This window comes from Argentina silus (genome assembly GCF_951799395.1).
Source record: "Argentina silus genome assembly, chromosome: 21".
In the NCBI taxonomy this organism is placed as follows: Eukaryota; Metazoa; Chordata; class Actinopteri; order Argentiniformes; family Argentinidae; genus Argentina; species Argentina silus.
In genome coordinates, this window is record NC_139675.1 from 5,407,202 (window position 1) to 5,427,721 (window position 20,520).

General features: G+C 42.9%; 1 protein-coding gene across 1 annotated transcript in view; it reads left to right on the forward strand.

Moving 5' to 3' along the window:
• Window positions 1-507: 507 nt before the first annotated feature.
• LOC310820972 (neuronal acetylcholine receptor subunit alpha-7-like) overlaps window positions 508-20,520 on the forward strand; it is a gene marked incomplete at its 3' end in the record, with an annotated part of 34,024 nt that continues 14,011 nt past the window's right edge. Inside the window, exons 1-4 of the mRNA XM_083692816.1 lie at window positions 508-624; window positions 9,818-9,957; window positions 16,296-16,340; window positions 19,408-19,517. Coding sequence (XP_083548942.1) covers window positions 555-624; window positions 9,818-9,957; window positions 16,296-16,340; window positions 19,408-19,517 — 365 coding nt within the window. The 5' untranslated portion in view covers window positions 508-554. The remainder of the gene's footprint in view (window positions 625-9,817; window positions 9,958-16,295; window positions 16,341-19,407; window positions 19,518-20,520) is intronic.

The window sequence follows — 20,520 nt, forward strand, 5'->3', positions numbered from 1 at the left end:
AAGTAGCGCTAAAATCAATGGTTTCATTTTCTTCGCTACTTTGGAACTCTAGTGGTTGCTAGAGACGCTTCATGGTTGAAAATTGATCCCTTCAGTGGCGCAACTGTTCAATATAGAGCCCTCCGGACGGGACAGGTGTTTGTCATCTGATAATAATAAGAAACTAGTGCGTACGTGACCTTGATCCAACATTTACGCAGTCGAACGGAGTGATCGGAGACAATTTGAGTTGACTGAGCTGTGGATATCTATAACGAACGAAAACTAGAGACTGAGAGACATGTAGAAATAGTTCAGTTTGTAAGTTGACAATGAGAAAGAGTGAGACGCGGTTGAATATCTGCACTTATAACGCTCTCTAACAGTATATTGTGAGAGTGTGTTTGTCTGTGTGTGGGGGGGGGGGAGGGGGGGAGGAGAGAGAAAGAGAGAGAGAGAGAGAGAGAGAAAGAGAGAGAGAGAGATCGATCCAGCCTCTGACAAAAGAGGATAGTCGGTGCATCCTTCTCAAAACGAAGTTTGATCTCTGCCAACTGAAGGATTCTTTAGGGACGATGCAGCATCTAAAGTGTGTTGGATATGGATTTATCTCGATTTACCTGTGGACTGCGTTCTGTTTCAAAGGTGGGTCATGCACAGTTGTCTTTACGCTTGGAGAAATAAAACATCTGACAGCGCATAATGGGATACAAAAAACTGGTTGAAAGAATATAGTAAATGTTCAATAGTCATTGGATTGGATTTGTTGGACGTCCAACTTTTAAGGGTATCTCGTTTTTGGAACAACGAGTGGACTTGCCGACTGCGTAGAGCAATACGCTCGCAGGCAGTAGCATATGATACACGAGAGGGTGTGCTGTATCCTGGTTTGAACGCAGCAGTAGTGTGTTACTGCTTAATTGAAATAATCCCCAGCCAATTAATCCCGAATGTAGACACATTTGGAAGTGTGAAAGTCAGCTGCGTTGTGTACTGTCCTGTAACTGTATCAGTATGAGCAGTTGTTACTGCTGTCGAAAAGAAATCGTTGTTGGAATGATACATAGCAAAAGATCTACTATGTGTGCGTGCGTGCGCGTGTGCGTGCGGGCGGGTGCGCGTGTGCGCGCGTACGGGGAGTGTGTGTGGGTATGTGCGTGCCCTCCTGTTCACTGACCTCTTTAATACCTCTGCAACATCTGGCCCGTATATGAAGGAGCTCGGGCGTTGATGCATGGGCACGCGCTAAAAGCCATATATACCGAGCGGTATCCCCTTATACTTTGCCCGGTAATCTGGGAATACGGGATTGAGAAATTCGTGACAATACAACTAAATTATGGTTGGAACCATGAGAGGTTTAAGCTTTTTGTTGTTGTTGGGCTAATACGTTTATTCACCCCCGTGGTTGTGCCTGCGTAGGCTAACTCCTTTTGATGCATTCAGAATATAAATGTGATTTATGTATACATGTTATTCTTCTCCACTATCATACCTGGTGCACTGGCAGGTTTCTAGGGAAAGCCTCTAGTTTGAAGCAAATCATTAGAAAGCCCACATGTAGACCAAGCTGTTTAATTATCATCTCATTGCATGAGGACCAGGTGTAGTCATTCATTCTACTTAAACCTGACATAAATCCTCCCCGGTATCATAGTAATCACACACACACACACACACACACACTACACAGATGTGTAGTTTGTTATGAAACGTGTAGTTTTTTGAGAATCATTTTGTGTGAATGCTGTGACACCAGAGCCAGTGACATGGACAATCACACTGCCACATTGGACAAGGCAACCCACCGTCTATCACCCTGACTTAGGATTCTCTGCATGTAGACCGTGCAGGACAACGAACTGAACTGACAGATCCACTCTGTTAGTATGCTATGCTTGACGTTGGCCTTTTGAACTAGACTCAATACATCACGCGCACAGTCGGCAGTAAGGCGTCCGTTTCCATTGGGGGTTTTATATTGAGGAGGGGGGGGATGTTTTTAGATGGATATTCATCCCCTTTCAAGGTCATGCCTGGGGTGCTAACTTTCCACTGGACATTTCCTGGGCAGGCCATTGAACGGGATAGTTCATTCAAATTTATAGGTGCTATGCATTGATTTGGGTATTCCCTGGGGTCATGTTATGCTCAGATGTGGCTCACATCCAAATCATGACATTCACCTCATTTTATGGATGTGGAGAGGTCACCACTCTGCAGATCCATAACATTAGGGAAATGTCTAATTTCTGGTCAACTCTGCCATGTGTTGGTGTTAGATTGGCTCAAGCACAGATACTGTAGGGATTGCCATGAAGTGTACATATTTGTGACCCCACTTCAATGTTGTTTTTGGTTCATATTTGGAACTTGGTCCTCCGAAAGAGTGCCAGAAACAAATCAATATCTAATCGGCTTTTCTTGTGGGTTTTCTGTTATCGGTTTCTTACTGGAATACAGATTTGATAGTGATATTCAATCAATATCAATAATTGATATTCTGATACACCTCCTGTGAAGTTGTGTCGATGTGGACATTTTCTATGTTCTACAGTGGCCTTCATGGAAAGGTAACACTTGCGCCAGTTGTTTAGAAGTTTAGGTTGACTTGTCAGTTGTGTTTGAACCAGCCAATAGAATCACCTTGTCCTTGGATATGTTTTGGCAGTGGCCAATGTTGAATATTGCAATGTAGCCTTTCTACTGTGTTGTTCGATACTATTTATTTCTAAAACCTGATTGCTTGTCCAACTCTCTCTCCAAAGGAATGTGTTTTACAGAGTTGAGCCAAGGTCTGGATGGTGAGAAGTGTATGTTTATTTTAGCGCAGAAGTGTTTATGATTGCAAGTCATTTGTAAAAGTGAGTGTCTGTTCAATGACTGAATTCTAAATTGTGACTGTACAACTACTGTACAACTACTGTACGTATTAGATGAATTAAATAATGTACAGTCGTCCCTCGTCGGTTTCCAGGCTCCGCGCTCTGGCGTCCTCAAACACTCGGTTGTTGTTTTTCCATCACTGACAAGCTGTTTGGGTTTAACCTCTGACCTCTAACGTCTCCGTGATGGAGTCCATTTGGTGAGAAAAGCTCAGATTAACATCTGGCCGGGAGATTTAATGTCGGCTTTCAGCAGCATGTTTACGGTCAGGGATATTAGATATGACAAACAGTCCGACTGCAAGTTTGGGTGTTAAGGGAAGTGTGTTTATAAAAGCTGGTTGACATAGGCAACAGCAGAGTGATATTACACTGTTGCCTGTCCCCAGAACAACTCCAAGTTCCTTCCCTAATACCCTCCTGCTTAGGAGTTTGCAGATCTGAAGGAAGTGATGGGTGTAATCAAGGAACTACATCCTTGGTCTAATCAATGGTTATAGTGGGTGAAGCCATCACCATTCACATGCATATTGCTTACCCCTATCCCTTTCCTAACCAATCTGATCCACACAGATCTGCAAGCATTCAATTCAGTTCATTTCAATTCAGTATTACTTTATTAATCCCCAGGGGGCAATTAGAGGAGCATAGCCAGTGTAGGCAACAATAATCCATAATAATCCCGCCTGGCACCGCCTCCTACATATGGATGCAGCAGCCACGCTATTTGGTCACGGCTTTTCACTGTCCTGGTGCCCCGCTGGTGGTACGAGCTTCCCACTGCTGTCAGGACTGCAGAGTCACTCCCTATCTTCCACTGTAGACTAAAGACCCATCTCTTCAGGCTACATCTTGACTGCCCCTCCAAAAGACCTCTTCATTCCATAGTGCATAGCATTGTGACTGCCAATGGCCTCTGGTCCTAGCATAGATTTGTTTTTCTTATGATGACTCATGTATAGATGATGTACTTGATGTTACTTGTTGTAAGTCGCTTTGGATAAAGGCGACTGCTGAATGTCTAAAATGTAAATGTAAATGTAATCCCACAATAGGTTACACAACACAAACACAACTCCACATCAACATAGCTACACATAGCACAAACATTGAAGCGGGGGGGGGGCTAGGGGGGGGCTCTCTTATTCATGAGTTAGATACTTGGACCGTTTTCTTGTATTTGCGTAGAGCCAGAGAAGAATGAACGTCATTATTTCTAATGGTGTTCAATATTATCATTCAATATGTCAGTGTGTGCCCAGCGAAAACCAAAACATTAGGCTATGTCTGATGAATGAACAGAAAAGGTGTATTTGATTTTGCCTGTCTGCACTTCATGATGGTTTATGTAAAGAATAGTTTTTTTTTTAGTGATTGCACTGAGAATACATGTTGTGATGAGAATGTATCCCCAAACAGATGTTTTCCTCTACCTGAGTATCATTGTCTGTGAATGTCAAAATAGGAACATCAAGCAAACACAAAATAATAGAGGATCGTTGACACTGTAACATTTCCCTTTTTGAAATTGCCTTGAAGGCAGCAGTGCATTCAGGAGCGTAACCAGCATAAACAGCGCAGGCTGCTCCTGCATTACAACAATGGCTTCTGCCATAAAAGGAACTGTTTTATTTTAGTACTCAACTGAATTCTATTGATCTAAGACGTTTCACTCGTGGGCCCCTCGTGGATGTTAAAGTGAAAATATGACGGGGAGCTAATGAAATGAAAGAGATATATAGGAACCATTTGTTGGTCTCAATTGCTGTCCCTTGGCTACGTTGGTCTCTGACCGTGATTTGTCTTTTCTCCAAAAGTTGTCGGGTGACGTCACTGTTCAAGTCTAACCGGATTCCAGACTGCTCTTTCGATGGATGCAACCATTAACCCTAACCTTAACCCGGAGTAGGCTTTTATACTGGACTGACTTGGTTAGTCTCTGAAGCATGTGGACGAATCAGTATAAAGGTTGAACTTTCAACCTGTGGTCCTCTGTGGCTCAGTTGGTAGAGCATGGTGTTAACAACGCTTAGGTTGTGGGTATGTTTCCCGCTGGGACCATATATATTGAAATGTATCCACTCACTGCAATGTAAGTCGCTTTGGATAAAAGCGTGAGCTAAATGGCATATATATTATTATTATATATAACTTGGGAATCACATTCATGTGATTTGCAGATCAGTAAATCTGTGCTGTTTTCCCTGCGTTTGCTTGACATGGGATTAACATGTCTAGTCTAAAGCCAGGGGAAAGAGCAAGAGGAGGGAAGAGGCTTGAGGAGATGAGGGGTAGAAAGTAGACAAGAAGAAGGAGGAGGAAGAGGAGGAGTAGGAGGGAAAGGAGAGGGAGGATGAAGAAGGGAGGAGAAGAAGATAGGAGAGGAGGAGAAGGAGGGGGGTTCAAATGTTTTCATTCACAGTCCAAACTAGGTCCAGCTTGTAGGATACTATCCAGCCACTAATCCAGCTTTAAAGTCTATATGACCTGGTTTTTAAACAGGGATTTTCATCACTTAAGTACATAATGCCAAATACTTTCAAACAGATGACATTAGCTGATTCATGATGATTAGATGACATTCCTATCAAAATCAATCTGTCTGGATTTAAACATATGTCTGTTACAATCCGAATGAACTGCTTTTTTACTGCAAATTTCATGGGGAAGGAATCTTCAAGCCAGTATTTTTACAGTATCTTTTACTTTGTCCCCTGAACCGTGATCTCTATTGTAATTGGATGCCGTGAGTTAGCTTCCATATAAAGTGCTTTGAGAACTAGTGAAAGGCGATTCAGAATCATTAATCAGTTCATTATCAGTAGCAGTATGACATGTCCCTCACAAAAGGCCTGGTCAGTAGAAGAGCAAATACATAAAATGATTGGACATCTTGTACTATAAGATGTTATCATCAAACGTTAGAGTGAGTTGTTGTTTTTTTGTCCTCATTTGGTTCAGATCATAGGCCATTTGACCTTGTGTGGAAACACATTTGTACGCTTGAATTTCCATATTGGGGATATTTAAAGTTTGTCTTCACAGAACTAACTGACTCTCTTGTGTATGGGTATAATGTGTTATCTATGTAGTAGGCAAAAATACATAGCAATGACATTATTGCTACAGAACACCTTATCATACATACATACATACCTACCTACATACATAGATACATACATACTTATTGGTTTCACTATTCAGAAGTTACAACACTTTTTATACATAGTCCCCTTATTTCAGCGTACCCCAAATTGATTTTCAGGGCCAAAAAGTGGAAAGTTGTTCACTGGCCAAGTCAATTTCCAGATTTAAATGATACTGAACGTGCGTTTCATTTGCTGAAGAGGAGACTTAAGGCAAAATGTCCTCAAAGCAAACAACAACTGAAGCTGGCCACAGTACAGACCTGAGAGAGCATCACCAGAGAATGTATCCAGCGTCTGTTGGGGTCAACGGGTTGCTGAGTTCAAGCAGTTGTTGCATGCAAAGGATTGTCGACCAAATCCTAAACACGAGTGTTTAAATTGGACATTTGATAAATCTATAGCCTACTGTTCGTGTTCAAGCCTGTGCAGATGGACCCGTAGTCTACTAAAAGCACGGTGGCAGGGGGACAGATGCACTTGAATAAGTCATGAATGCTAATGAATGCTAGGCTACGGCTGTACCTGTTAATAGCCCTGTCAAAAGAGGCTTTTAAATGTCTTCCTCCCCCATCGGGACGGTGAAATGCTCTGCGTTTTTAGCCCCAGCTTGAACTTCGCAGACATAGCAGTTTGTTAGAACACATGGGGCATGGGGGGGGTTAAGCTTCATAAGCCTGGCACCTGTCTTTGTGGGCCGTTGAGGAGAAACGCATTAAAAAGCAGAGCAGTGGGGTAGGAAGGAGTTTACTTTTAGAAAAAGGAAAGGCATTATGGGAAAGTGTGGGTAAAGCTGTTGATGTTTTGTGTTGGTTTAGCTCTCTCTCTTTATCTTTCCATCTGTCATCGTCAGACCCTCCCTGGCCCATGTCTCCCCCCTCCCTGGCCCATGTCTCCCCCTCCCCGGCCCATGTCTCCCCCTCCCCGGCCCATGTCTCCCCCTCCCCGGCCCATGTCTCCCCCCTAGTCGACCCCCTCGCCCCCCCCCCCTCCCATAAATCACCCGGAATTAGAGCGACTGCTACTTCCTGCTAAATTAATCCTATAAGAACATGTTGGCCAAATGCCAGCAAGTCCTCAGGAACGGCCCACCCTAATGAACTCAACACTTCACTGGGGTCAGTCCAGCCCTGCCCGACCCTCAGCATCCTGAACTCTTTACACTGACAGTGCGACTGCCTGTCAATCAACACCATTATGCAGATTTCATGTCGTGATGCCGGGCCAAGGGCCTCGGCGCGCGGCAGCACCAGGAGGCCTTTTGTTTATTTTTGGCTCGTTAGCTAATTAGCCGCCCATTTATTGTAGTCATTATGCATGCTCTTGTCTCCGCGGCCTCTTAGTAATTGCTCTAGAGTGTTGAGACAACATTCTAATTTTGGAGGTTGTTTATTTGGCTACAAGAGACCAGACCTTCTTGGGGTTGTGGCTGAGCTGTTGAGGAATGGGATCGCTTGCTCAGTCACTATCGGGTGCATCTCGATAGTCTGAAGTGGCTTTTTCTCCTCGTCTCCTTTTCTTGAAAGGCAACAGACCTGAAAATACAGGATGGAGTCGAGCAATATGGCCGACACTGGGGTTGGAGATCTGCCTTTGACCTGTCCTGTTTTGTTAGATCTGTGCTGATGAATGGAAATGGAGAAACAAGAAGACGTTGTTGAGGAGCACCTGTTTCCTCGAGTCTAGTCATCTCGTACCTGTGCACTGAGAACCATTGTTTTATGAGCTCATATTCAGACAAATGCTACTCAAAACACGTTGTTGACATGCCCCTCTGTGGTATATCATTTTGACATTTTACATGGATCCCTTTTTGCGGGGAAATAGAAGCATTGCAGAGATATTTCAACATCAAAACTTTTCTCAGAGAACTCGGGTGTCATAAACTTTCATTCTAATGTCAAAGTGATCCCCCAAATGGTGAAATTAGCTTTCTTCGGGCTGACACCTTTGAAAGCCACATTGGATTGGATGTGTCACCAACACGCTCATTACCACCGCAGAACGAAGGATCACTGATGACGGGGAATAAAAGAGAAGGCAGGAGAGGATAAAATGAAATGAATGACAGATGTGTCATTCCTGCGACAGTCCATTTCAAAGTGGATCAGTCTAGGCAGCTGTATCACATATGGTGTGTGTGTGTGCGCGCGTGTGTTAACGTGTGTGTGTGTGTGTGTGTGTGTGTGTGTGTGAATGTGTATGCTAGCATATGTTCTAATTCCATATAAAGAAACCACAGATGTTACTGTCATTGGACTGTGATCAGTGTTTGATGGTGACTGGCATGAACCCTGTTAGAATCACTCACACACTTTGTTGGCAAACGCTAATGAGTTTAAAAAGAGCCCAGATCAACTGTGAACATCCGTTAGTGAGTGGCATCTGTCATGTATCTGGCTCTCGGTGTGTGTGTGTGTGTGTGTGTGTGTGTGTGCGTGTGTGCGTGTGCGTGCGCACACATGAAAAAGAGAGAGAGAATTATTACCGTTGCGCTTGACTGGTTTTGCCGTTCCGTTGCACCAGCAGTTACATTTGAATATTTATTCATGCTAAATAGCCTTATTATATTAGAGATGCCTCATTGTATTGTGTAAACCACTCAATGAATCCAAAGTTAATGAGTACAACATCAGAAACTAAGAGACCCCAATCTACATAATTACTTTTCACAATGTTAATATGATATTCATAATGGGTTTTCAGCATATTGTGTTTTGATCTCTATTTCCTTAGGGTGGATTCTCAATGCGTTTGTATTGTTGAGTATAATTGAAAACGCCATTATGCCAAATGATTAAATCATTATTTCACAATCATCTTGAGAATTTAAACACACTGTAGCATCTTTGTACATGCAAACCATTCGTTATCATTACTTTTGTGCACCTGTTTTCAAAATCAAAATGTTGCCTTTCTTTCTCTCTCTCTCGACAATAGCCGTGTCTGAATGCTCCTACTGTGACCAATTTAGTAGCCGTTTTCAGTATGCAAGATTAGAAAGTTTTACAGTCCATTCAATTTACAGAAATGTAGTATATATAAAATGCCAGGATGTCATACTAGATTTGCCTCTCCATGTAGTATGATTTCACTGCACACTAGTCAGGAAGTCCTTTCCATTTTTTTACTCACAATTCATGGTTGAGTTACAGATGACAAACTCTCAGAATGAATGCGAAGTAGTATGTTGAAATGTGTCGCTTACTGCATAAACAGGATGGCCTAAACAGTATGTAGTATGGTTAGTATGCAGTATACATTTACATTTATGCCATTTAGCAGACGCCTTTATGCAAAGCGGCTTAGAACAAATACATTTGGCTAAGTAAGTGAATCATCTATCCATCAGTCAGCATGAGAAAAAAATAATCTATGCTAGGACCAGGGGCTATTGGCAGTCACAATGCTAGAAGAAAGGAAGATTTATTTATTCATTTTTTTTTTTATTCATTTACAGGAGAGAAACTTACACAGGGGGGTAGTGGGGATGAAGAGGTCTTTAGGAGGGACAGTTAAAATGTAGCCTGAAGAGATGGGTCTTCAGTCTACGGCGGAATGTATGTATATACTTTTAGTAATCGGAGGCTACCATTGTGGGCTGTGCTCAGTAATGGAAGGGGAGCTTCATGTTGTGGATGAGCCAGGGTGAAAGAGGAGCTCCTATCAATGTTCAACTTCTTGTTTCGTTTTATTACATATATATATATTTTTTTTTTACAAGCTTACTGTGTGTATCAGAAATTGTGCAATGAAGGCTTGTTGAGACTCACAAACTCTCTCTCTCCTCCTCTGTCTCTCTCTCAGGTTGTCTTGCAGGGCAGCATCAGAGGAAGTTGTACCATGACCTAATGGTCAACTATACCAAGCTGGAGAGGCCAGTACACAATGACTCGGCACCTATACTGGTGGAACTGGGCCTCACGCTACTGCAGATCATAGACGTGGTGAGTGTGTGTGTGTGTGCGTGTGTGCGCGTGCGCGTGCGCTGTTGGTATTGTACTACTGTACAGTAGTCGGTTTGGCCGAGGGACAAGGAAGAAGGTCATCATCTACCTAATATTTATATCATGTTTTTGAGGTAATACCAAAGTCATTTCTGTGTTTTTTTTTATGTTAATATTATTCTTTACTCAATCAGTCGATGAGAGTGTTATTATTCAGAGCCACTCTCTGTAGTAATATTAATCTTCTCAGAAATCCCCAACCCCTCTCTCCCTTTAATTTAATCTCTCCAAAGGGCTTGACTCTCTTTCAACAAGAAAATGCAATCTTGGAGTGTGCTGTGCCCCCTCCATACCCCCCGCCCCCTGCCCCTCCGCACCCCCCCACCGCATTCCATACCTGTTTTTTATTTTTTATTTCCTCCCTCTCACTCTCTCGACCTCTATCTTTCCTTCACATGGCACTTCTCTTTCTTGTGCTATCATCAGCCGTTTATTTGACACTTTCTTCACTCTTCTCTCCCTCGTTCTTTCTCTCTCTCTCTCTCTCTCTCTCTCTCTCTCTCTCTCTCTTTTACAACAATCGCAGTTTGAGTTTCCTGGAAAACCCTCAGTCAGAACAGCTGTCTTGTGGTGTCTTCTCTGGACCACACACACACACACACACACACCCAGAGTTGCAGCTGCAGAGTTGCATCAGTCTTTGGTGGTATTCTTGTGATTTCACACCATCTCTACCCCCTAAGCCCGACCCTGACCATAGAGAACAAACACTGACGCCCGTAGTCGCAGGTCTTAGCACGAGGTGCTTAATCTGTCAAAGCCTGCCTGTGTGTGTGTGTGTGTGTGTGTGTGTGTGTGTGTGTGTGTGATCTCTCATGATAACTAACTGCATGGTGTTACAAGCATTAAGGATGCATACCACATATGGTTCCAGTGTTTTATTCATCCCCCACAATGCACTCTGACCAGGACAGAACATGGGTTTGTGCAGAAGGGGCTTTACACAAAATTAGACATCCAGCCAAACGCCACTCCCAGACGACATGAGACAGGAAAACGCCTTCTCGCTCCAGTGTTTAATTGAAGACTCACAGACATGAGGTAAATGCATAGGGAATAGCAATACACATGCCTTTCTTGCATGAATACTACTTCACATACAAACAATGTTCAAAATAGGAATTTGTTTGAACATGAAGTCACTCAGAAAGCTAGTGAGTCTAGCTGCTACACACGTTATGTACACAGCATACATGGGACGCTAAGATTTACACCAACTCAACTCATCTACACAAAATATATCTTATAATGCATGATGGGAAGTTTAAGAATGTTATTGTTCTCACAGGCAATGCTTACGCAGGCATAAACAATAAGGATGGCAGCAGATAGTAGTGCATGTTACTGAGCTGAATAATAAGCCATTAAGAATTGAATTCCTACTTCCTGAAGGGTACCAAAGAAGAAGAGCAATACCACAAATGGCCAGCAGATGTCTCTAAATAACAAAAGTGCAAACATACATGCATGTATGAGGGGCAGAACAAGTACTGTATGTCACAGTGGCTAGTTGACCCAGAGACAAGCCCCTTCGTCCTATAGGACATTAGCTGACACTCCTATTAAAAAGATTTCCTTAGGACCATTTTCTCTTATCTTTTTGACTACAGAACATAGAAAATCTGCGTTTTCACATATGTAGACACTGGTGAGGTGCTGGAAATAATTAGTATGAATTAAACAGAAATGGTGACATTTCATAAGGTTATGGGTTGCTGCTCGTTTGTGGTTGATGTAAAAACATCTCAAATTCATTAGATGCTCCAAATGGCTTTAGGCTTTGTTCTCAGACCACACAATTATGACTTATCAAGCTTTAAAAAATGTCAGATGTTAAACTGTTATGCCAATTCAATTGAATGACTACTGTAGGGCCAGGGATTTTTCTTGATGTAGCCACTAGACTGGAAAAACTCTGTGCCCCAGTTATAACTAGGGCCTATGGATGACCGGTTCTGTACGAGCCCAATTTCCACCGCATACAAAAACATGGCCGCTTTCTTCCGGCTCAAACCTGGGCTCCCTGGCTCTGGCCCTGGCCCCAGATGGCAGAGGGCCCATAGGCTACGGCTGGGAAGCTGTGAAACTGTGAACGCATGAATTCCTCTCAATCAGTTCACAGGCCGCGCCTCGAAGCCAGCTGCTGCGCTCCACTACTGCTAACCCTCCTGTGTGTGTGTGTGTGTATGTGTGTATGTGTGTGTGTGTGTGTGTCTGTGTGTGTGTGTGTGTGTGTGTGTGTGTGTGTGTCTGTGTGTGTGTGTGTTTGTGTGTGTGTGTGTGTGTGTGTGTGTGTAGAATTTGGTCAGAATAGGGGATGGGGGGGGGTGGAAGACGCAGGGGCATATTGGAGATCCTCAGGCTGATAAGTCTCAGGTAATCATCTGAGACTGAAATAGGACAGAGGGATGCTTCTGAAGTGTAGACAGATGGGGTGCTAAAATAGCCCTGAAGACTCCTCTCTCTGTCAACCACAGACGCATCTCAGTTCTCCATGGAGGCTTTCATTCCTCCTCTCCTCCATGTTGTTTTGATCTGAGCAAACAGGATAAGTGAAAGCCACACACTGGAGGCGCAGTCGAATTCTGCTTTAACTAGTCCACATCTTTCAGGGAGAGGAGCCACTGCAGAGTATTGACACGCAGCCCAATATTGGTGCTATGTAGATTCAGTGCTTGCTTGTGGCTACATCTACAAACCCCGGTTGGGGTGAATTCCTTTTGAATCCCATCAATTCCAGGAGTGAATTGAATTCCAGTTCTGTAATTGTAAAAAGAGGCATTCACTTACAATGACCTTTCAATATACATACAAAACATTGTAGGGTTTACTGTATGTTCCATTAGTCAGCAACTCAACTTTATCTTCTGTAAATTTAAAGTAAAAAGATTTGGAATTGAATTGGTCTTTCAAAACACTTCATGAATTGAAAAGGACTTTGCCCCAAGGGCTCAGAGTTTTTCCTGTTCTTCATTATATATGACCAAATACATAAGTTATGTGTTTGTTTTGCCCTCTTTATTCCCAGTGACTGGGTGTTTGTGTATTATGTATGACCTAGCCTCACCACAACCCAGGGCTCCATCTGGCCACCATAACTAACCAGGGGAACTAGGGCAGGTCAGACACCTCTCCGTCTGGCTCCATCACCACCAGGGACTGGCTAGGCGGGCAGGAGGGCAGACAGGCAGGCAGGTAAGCAGGCAGGCGGGCCGGAGGGCAGGCAGGTAAGCGGGAAGGCAGGCAGGAAGGAGGGCAGATAGGGAGGCAGGCAGGCAGGCAGGCAGGCAGGCAGGCAGGCAGGCAAGCAGGCAGGCAGGCAGGCAGGCAGGCAGGCCTGGATAGCAAAAAAAGAATCATTCTGATCCTGATTAAAAGTTTTGAAATACTGGGCCCTGGTATCCCCAACTGGCTGGCATATTAATTCCTGGATTTCCCTGGTAAAATATGTTATTTGTATGGAATTTGAGTGGAAGTGGATGCTGACAACGCATTGATAATAGATTACAATAGATTACAACTGTATTCATTCCTTTCACTCACAGCAAAGTACCTCTTTTATTGTCTATAAAGGGCTGTCAATCACTTCCACCACCCAATCAGACCTGTTTGATGCGTATATTAGAGGGATCCCATTGGGTGACAGACAGGATAAATACTGCCCTTTGAGGTTCAAAAGCTTTATTTCACCCACCACAAAGAACATAACAGAAAAAAAAAAACATTGAGAACAAAAACATCGCTTCAATCCAAGATCAGATAACTAACAGATAGACACCCCAGGCACACGAGCCCTTGAAACAGAAAGCTTGGCATTGTCTTGCTAAGTACAATCTGGATGGTCTCATTTCAAAGTGACTGCTTGAGAAAAGAGGCTCTTTGAGTGAGGGAAAGATAAGATTGGACAGTGAGGGGGCGAGAGGGGAGGGTGTTTGCGAATGCGGCGGTTGATAATGGACTTACATGGCAAGCAGCGGCATGAAGGGAGATTGGGGTGGAGGAGGAGGGAGGAGGAGGCGGAGAGGCAGAGAGCGAGAGATTAGGGGAGAGAGAGATAAGGGGAGAGAAAGGTAGAGAGAGAGAGAGAGAGAGAGACTGAAAGTGAAAAAGACAGGATGTAAAAAGTGAACAAGAAAAGGCAGAGATTAGGGGACAGAGAGAGAGAGAGAAACTGAAAGTGAGAAAGACAGTGTGTAAAAAATGAACAAGACAAGGTAGCATGAAACATGACATTGGGTGGGAGGGAGTCACATCAATAAAGGAGAAAGCAAATGAAATAATGAGACACAGTAAAAGCATGTGATTAAATAATACATAGCCCTGGACAGAATATAAAACACAGGAGATATTGCTTCAGGCCAGGAGTATGTGATGAGAACACCACTACCGTCATAGTGAACCTTATAAATCATCTACCGTCTATGACCACTTTTTAATTAAAGTCATGGCTAGCATGGAGTGGATCAATGCTACTGGGGGACTCGATGCGATTGTGTGTCATGTGGTTGGAGAATTCAATATCGCCCAATTGAAAGGGATGGAATGAAGTTGGGCTTTTCACACATTACAGGGCTGAGCTGAACTGTACAGTGCTGTACGAGATTGGGTTCTTTGTATCGTCTTTCCCAGCTGTTAGAACAACTAATGGTGGATGTGTAACCAGGCCAGCACTGTACAGCTCAGGTTGATTCCAGTCAGTAGTGTGAAAAGGCTACTGTTTGCTACCATTGTCATATCAAATGCAAGTTGTCAGAGCGATGGGTGTTTTGACATTCTGAATATGAACACGTATGTCGTTAAAAATGTCTGATCAATCACCAAGAAAGAATGCATGAATACATGTTTGAGAGGTCAGTTGTATCTGTAGTGTGCAACATTGTTTACACATTTTGTTTTTTCAGTGCATGGACGATTGTCATCTAGTTTATTTTTCCACAGATTTACATTTTTATTTTTCCACGGTCAATTTACATCTTATTACCCTCTTGGGGTCTTGTAATGTAGGGTTGGGGCCTGGTTACATTCTGCCCTCTTAGCTTAGTTCAGTATGTTCACTGACCCAAACTTGATGGCTCATATGCAAGAGGAAAGTAAAAACAACAATTTCTCTCGAAGTCCGTAATTTGATTCAGGTTGATGTACTCATGTAGAACAGAACAGCGGTGTGCATTAGGTGTGTCCCTCCCTCTTTCCAGCTTTAACTCTCTCCTCTCATCATCGTTCCTGGAAGGCCGTCAAGAAACAAATGACCAAATGTTTCTGTTTGGGGTGTATGCCAAAATGGCCGCCGTCCATTTTAAAGCGAGAGGATGAGGTCCCCTTCAGCTGTTCAGCCATCCATGTTTAAGTTTTAGATTCGGAGCCAGAGCTGCACAACTGTCTCTTCGCAGAAAGTAATTTTGTTTTATTTTACTTCACAGTTAAATAGTTTAGACTATCTCCAGAGTGGAATAATTTTCACTCTCTCCTGATAGGCTTTACGATTCAATTCCACTGCCGTATTTAACTTTATCTATATCTGCTTGACGATACATAAGGAGTAATAGAAAATGTGAACTGGTTTGATATTACAGCATTAGCAGCGGGGAGAAAAAAGTCGGCCGCATAATACATTTTTCAATTTCCCAGCTCAGAAATACTCGGAAGAAGATGCAAGAGACCGAGGCTGGGAAGATGCAGTTATCTCCCGCGATCGTTGTTGACAGCCAGGTTCCAGAATGTTTGTGCAGGCGAAGGCAAAACAACACATTTGGATAGTCACGATATGTATTGGTGCGCAATGTGTATCTTAACACGTCCCTGTGTCATGTAGAATTTTTCAAGACAAGCAAACACTCTCTTCCTCTGTCTCTCTCTGTCTCCGTCTCCCTCTCTCCGAATGTGTTTCCGGTCTAATTTTCCCTCTCTTGCCTCACTTTCCTCTCCCTCTCCCTCAACATCTCTTTCACTTTCTCTCACTTTTCCACATTTCATCTCACTTTTCTTTTTTTTCTCTCTGTCTCTCTCTCTCTCTCTCTCTCTCTCTCTCTCTCTGTGTCATGTAGAACCCATATAATAATGTTTATGATCGAATCAACAAATATCATTAGGACTTCATATGTCACCAGTCCTCTCATTTTGGTCATTCAGTCAGTGTTATATTTAACAGCCAGTTAAGTTTTATCTCACATTTACCTCCCCCCTGGGGAGACTTGCTCCACGAACAGAAATCAGTTTAAGACACCGCAACTGTGTACTGAAGCAATTTCCCCTCTTTGCTTCTCTCCTCCCCCCTGCAGGATGAGAAGAACCAGGTCTTAATGACGAACGCGTGGCTACAGCTGGTACGTTTGTATACAACTTCTGTGTGATAATACGATTTGCAAGTATAGTGTTGTTTTGTTGTTGTTTACCTGCTGTGGAGTTTGATGTTCATATCCTGCAGTGTGTATTAAACCTTATTCTATTTCCACCCCAAGATATTCAGGCAACGCGCTGAGGAGATCAAACTTAAAAATGTAAATCAAGAATCTTTTGTTGTTGTTTTTTCATGTGAAACCGGTGATACGACAGAACAGTCAAACTCTTATCACCAAGTCTCATCAAGTCTTTGCCTGCATTGCCACTGGCAGAAAAACGTGTGTAAAAACATTAAGGTCAAAATGGTTTCAGAACTATCTACTATGTCATTTTCTTTGGGTTGTTTTTTTTCCATAAATGGAGATTACTTTAGCCGTTAGCTTCTCAGACACTTCTCAGGCATTATTGTTTTTATGAAATATCATAAAAGGTTATTTAACCGTGACATTGTTATTAAATCACAGCTTTGAACAGCTCTCAGCCAATTACAATGCGTGTTTTCATCAGTCCGTGGTATAAGGTGGTTTCTGCCCAGCGCTGACAAATAGTTCCCAAAACTACAAATGTTGTTAAGGGCATGTGATCAAAAATTCTACTGTGGCGTATGAATGTCATAACAGGTGATTCGTAACAGGTGATTCGTAACAGGTGATTCATAACAGGTGATTCGTAACAGGTGATTCGTAACAGGTGATTCGTAACAGGTGCTCCATAACAGGTGCTCCATAACAGGTGCTTCGAATGCCTCTCGGCCAATCTCAATGTAAAATTAAGCAATAATTCCCAAGAAGCCACGATTTATCATCAATTCTGTCCCGGATAGGGGGAGTTGTTAGGCACAGTGCCCCTGTGGAGTGCTGGCAAACCCCTACCAAGTGACAATATTGCCAATAAATTACGGATTTGAGGGCATTATTGCTTTTATACAACGGTTAAACAATAAATGTGAACATTTTAAAAAGAAACCAGTATTTATTTTGTAATTGTGGTTTCTGCCCTGATAAACAAATCCACTTGGGAATATCATAATAGGTGATTTTAATTGTGACATTATTGTTATTGAATAATGGCTTTGAACACCTCTCGGCCGTTTTGTATAATATCAGATCATAGATATTATGGAAATATGGAAACATATTTAGTGCAAACGACCAGATGACACAGAACGTTATAGATATAATGGAAACATGGACACGTCACAATACACCTCTTGATGCATAGGTAGAGTGTAGACACCGCTAGGTTCTACTTGCTCTGTGTCTGATGCAACCTCCTATCAGGATAGCCCATAAATGAGGTCGCAACCCAATGTCTCCCCACAGGATTGGACCTGTCAGCTTTACTTACGGCAAACTAGCTCTGATTGGCTCTCAGGCATGGCTTACTTTGAATCAGTCAATTATTTAGGCCTTCCCCTTCATCATAGGGGTCCCTTCTCCTTTAACGGCCGGGGGACTTTGCAGAGGCAGCAGATAGTGAAATACCTAAGAGGCACATTAACAGAGCAGACGGGGGCTGTTTCAGGCCGGGTCTTCTCTTGTGCAGGGGATGGAGGTGTTTTAATGCTTTCCTAAACTTTGAGAAGTGAGCTGTTATGGAATTTAGTCCGACTGTTCAACTGTAGAGCCTGTCGTCCGATTGTTCTCTTAATGTGTTTTAGATCGCGGAATGATTGTTTTCTGTTACGTGGGTTTCGCACCAAATGCAAATGTGTCCTATTTGGTTATTAATAACCAGATTAATTTAGAATGTTCAGAACACTTGGATTGATGCTGCGTTTTAACACGGCGTTGTTTCAGACCTATTCCCTGGGTTTGTCTTACGCAACCTTATACATTATGTTTGTTTTGATCTATTTTCCGATCCACGAAAGCTGCATCACAGTATTTCACATGTGCCGGCCTTGTAGAAGGATCATTACGCTGTTGTCTATGGCGCCGAAGCCAACAAACATGAAAGAGACTCGAGGAACTGCAGAACCACTTGGGACCAGAAAGTGCGGTGATTAGACGATTAGGTATGAGTGAATGCATACATCAGAGGAGGTACATTAGTAGATGTAGTCAATGCTTTAGAGTACATTAAGTTAGTGGCTTTGCCATGTTGTTGGCGTGACATGAAGGCCACACACACACACACACCCCGTCCTCAAGGGACAGTCAAACAGTACATGTGGCCAATGGACTGGATGAGCATCAGTGGTCACATCAGTAGAGGTATTTCCTGAGCACTTTGGGGAATAAATCCTACAGCTATACCATCTGAGGGCCTGGCGTTGCAGACGGCGTACAACACAGTGCATTACACATATGTGGCTGAGCAGTGCATGTCAAGAGGTGGTGTGAAATGCACACAATCACTGCTTTAAAGTGCTTTATGTACAACACAGTGCCTCTGTCGCTTACAGTGTACAAGGTAAGAGGGTATGGTCAGGGCCAACATTGTAAACAGCTGGCAGAGATGCGACATCGGGCACATTATCACATGATTTAAATGTGAATTTCATGTTTGTTTGTTTTTTGTTTTTTTTCAACTGACCTCGTGTGTTTTGCCGGTCTATGCACAGTATCAGAGACTGGAATTCGCAAAAATGCATATTTATTTATGTTATTATATTTATTTATCTATTTGCTAGCTCATGCCAAGGTTCCTTATTGTCCAGACATGTCATTGTGTTGTGTTGCTGTTAGCCATTACAGTGGCAACATAGTTTCAGAGTTTGTCCAGTTTTGGTGGCTTGGTGGTTCAACGTGTCACTCCTCGTCCGGTTCATTCACCAGCGCCTCTTCGCTCCCTTGCCAAACAAGACAACGAGAAGCTGGCAGCAGCAGAATCAGACTCTTTGGCATGCCTCTCCTTCTCCCTTCTGTGCTGGACAATTCCCAAATGTGTCGTCTAGCTGAATGTAGGGCTTTGAATGATCAAAAAGGCTGTTGCAAATCATAAATAAAGCTGAAAGAAGTATATGTATGTTTATACATCAAACAAATAAAATACGATCTCTCTCCTCCTTTTCCTCTTCCCCTTTCTGCTCCGCCTTCCATTGGGCAGTACTGGATGGACATCTATCTCTCGTGGAACCCAGACAACTACCCCGGGGTCCAGAACCTGCGCTTCCCCTCTAACCAGATCTGGGTGCCAGACATCCTGCTTTACAACAGGTAAGGCCTTATCACTCTGATATGAATTAAAAAGCATTTAGTTATGGTGTTGTTATTATGTCATGTTACTTGTGAGGTGAAGCCAAAGGCAAAGTTCCAACTCTGGAAGGATCTGTTCTTTTCTGTTTTCTTTTGTTTTTTTTCTGTTCTATTTTGTTCCATTCTCTTCTGTTCTCAGTTCTTTCATCTAGGTGGTCTGAATGCGTAGCTACTTTTGCGTGGCTACTTTTCAATAGTGACCTGGGTATCCATCTTCATATTTATGTAGTATTATGCCAAAATAAACAGATGTGTGGCACTTCAGAAGGTTGCTGTTCTCTCAGTAATTCAGTGGTCACATTACCTGTCAAAATGCAGACCCTCTATCCCTGACCCTTCAGACCCTATAGACTTCACCTGCGTTCTTATTAAACAAATGGATATTTTAGCAAGCCAATGTAAATTTGCGAGGCAATCTTTCCCCACCATTCACGGCAATTTGTGCATCGTGGGTGGAGATGCAGAAACATGTTTTGTGTACTCCAGTTGAAATGAGTGTCACATGCTCAATTTTGGGTGCTGGAACATAACATGTTGGCAAACACTGAGGCCTCTCCTCAACAGTGGCCTTTGAAAAATTTATTTTGGAGACACCAACCAGAGGGGAATGTCAGCCTCAGACAGGCAGAGAGACCAATTAGAGGGGGGATTGTCAGACAGGCAGAGAGAGAGAGAGAGAGAGAGTGTGGTTTGGAGGATAGATGATATTTCGGATAATCGCAGCAAGGTTATTTATATTTAAAAAGTTGGGAATTTAAATTGGATGTCATGTTCAATACACATGTTTTCAGAATGCATCACAATTTTTTTTGTTTTCATTATTTTTTTTTTAATATCTTTTTTTTTACTGTAGATACACCCTCGACCCACTGCTTAGGCAGGAGTGCTTTGAGGAGTAAATAAACCACAATTCCCACAAGGCTTTTCATCTGTGGCTGAGCTCCAAGATACATAATAGGGAATA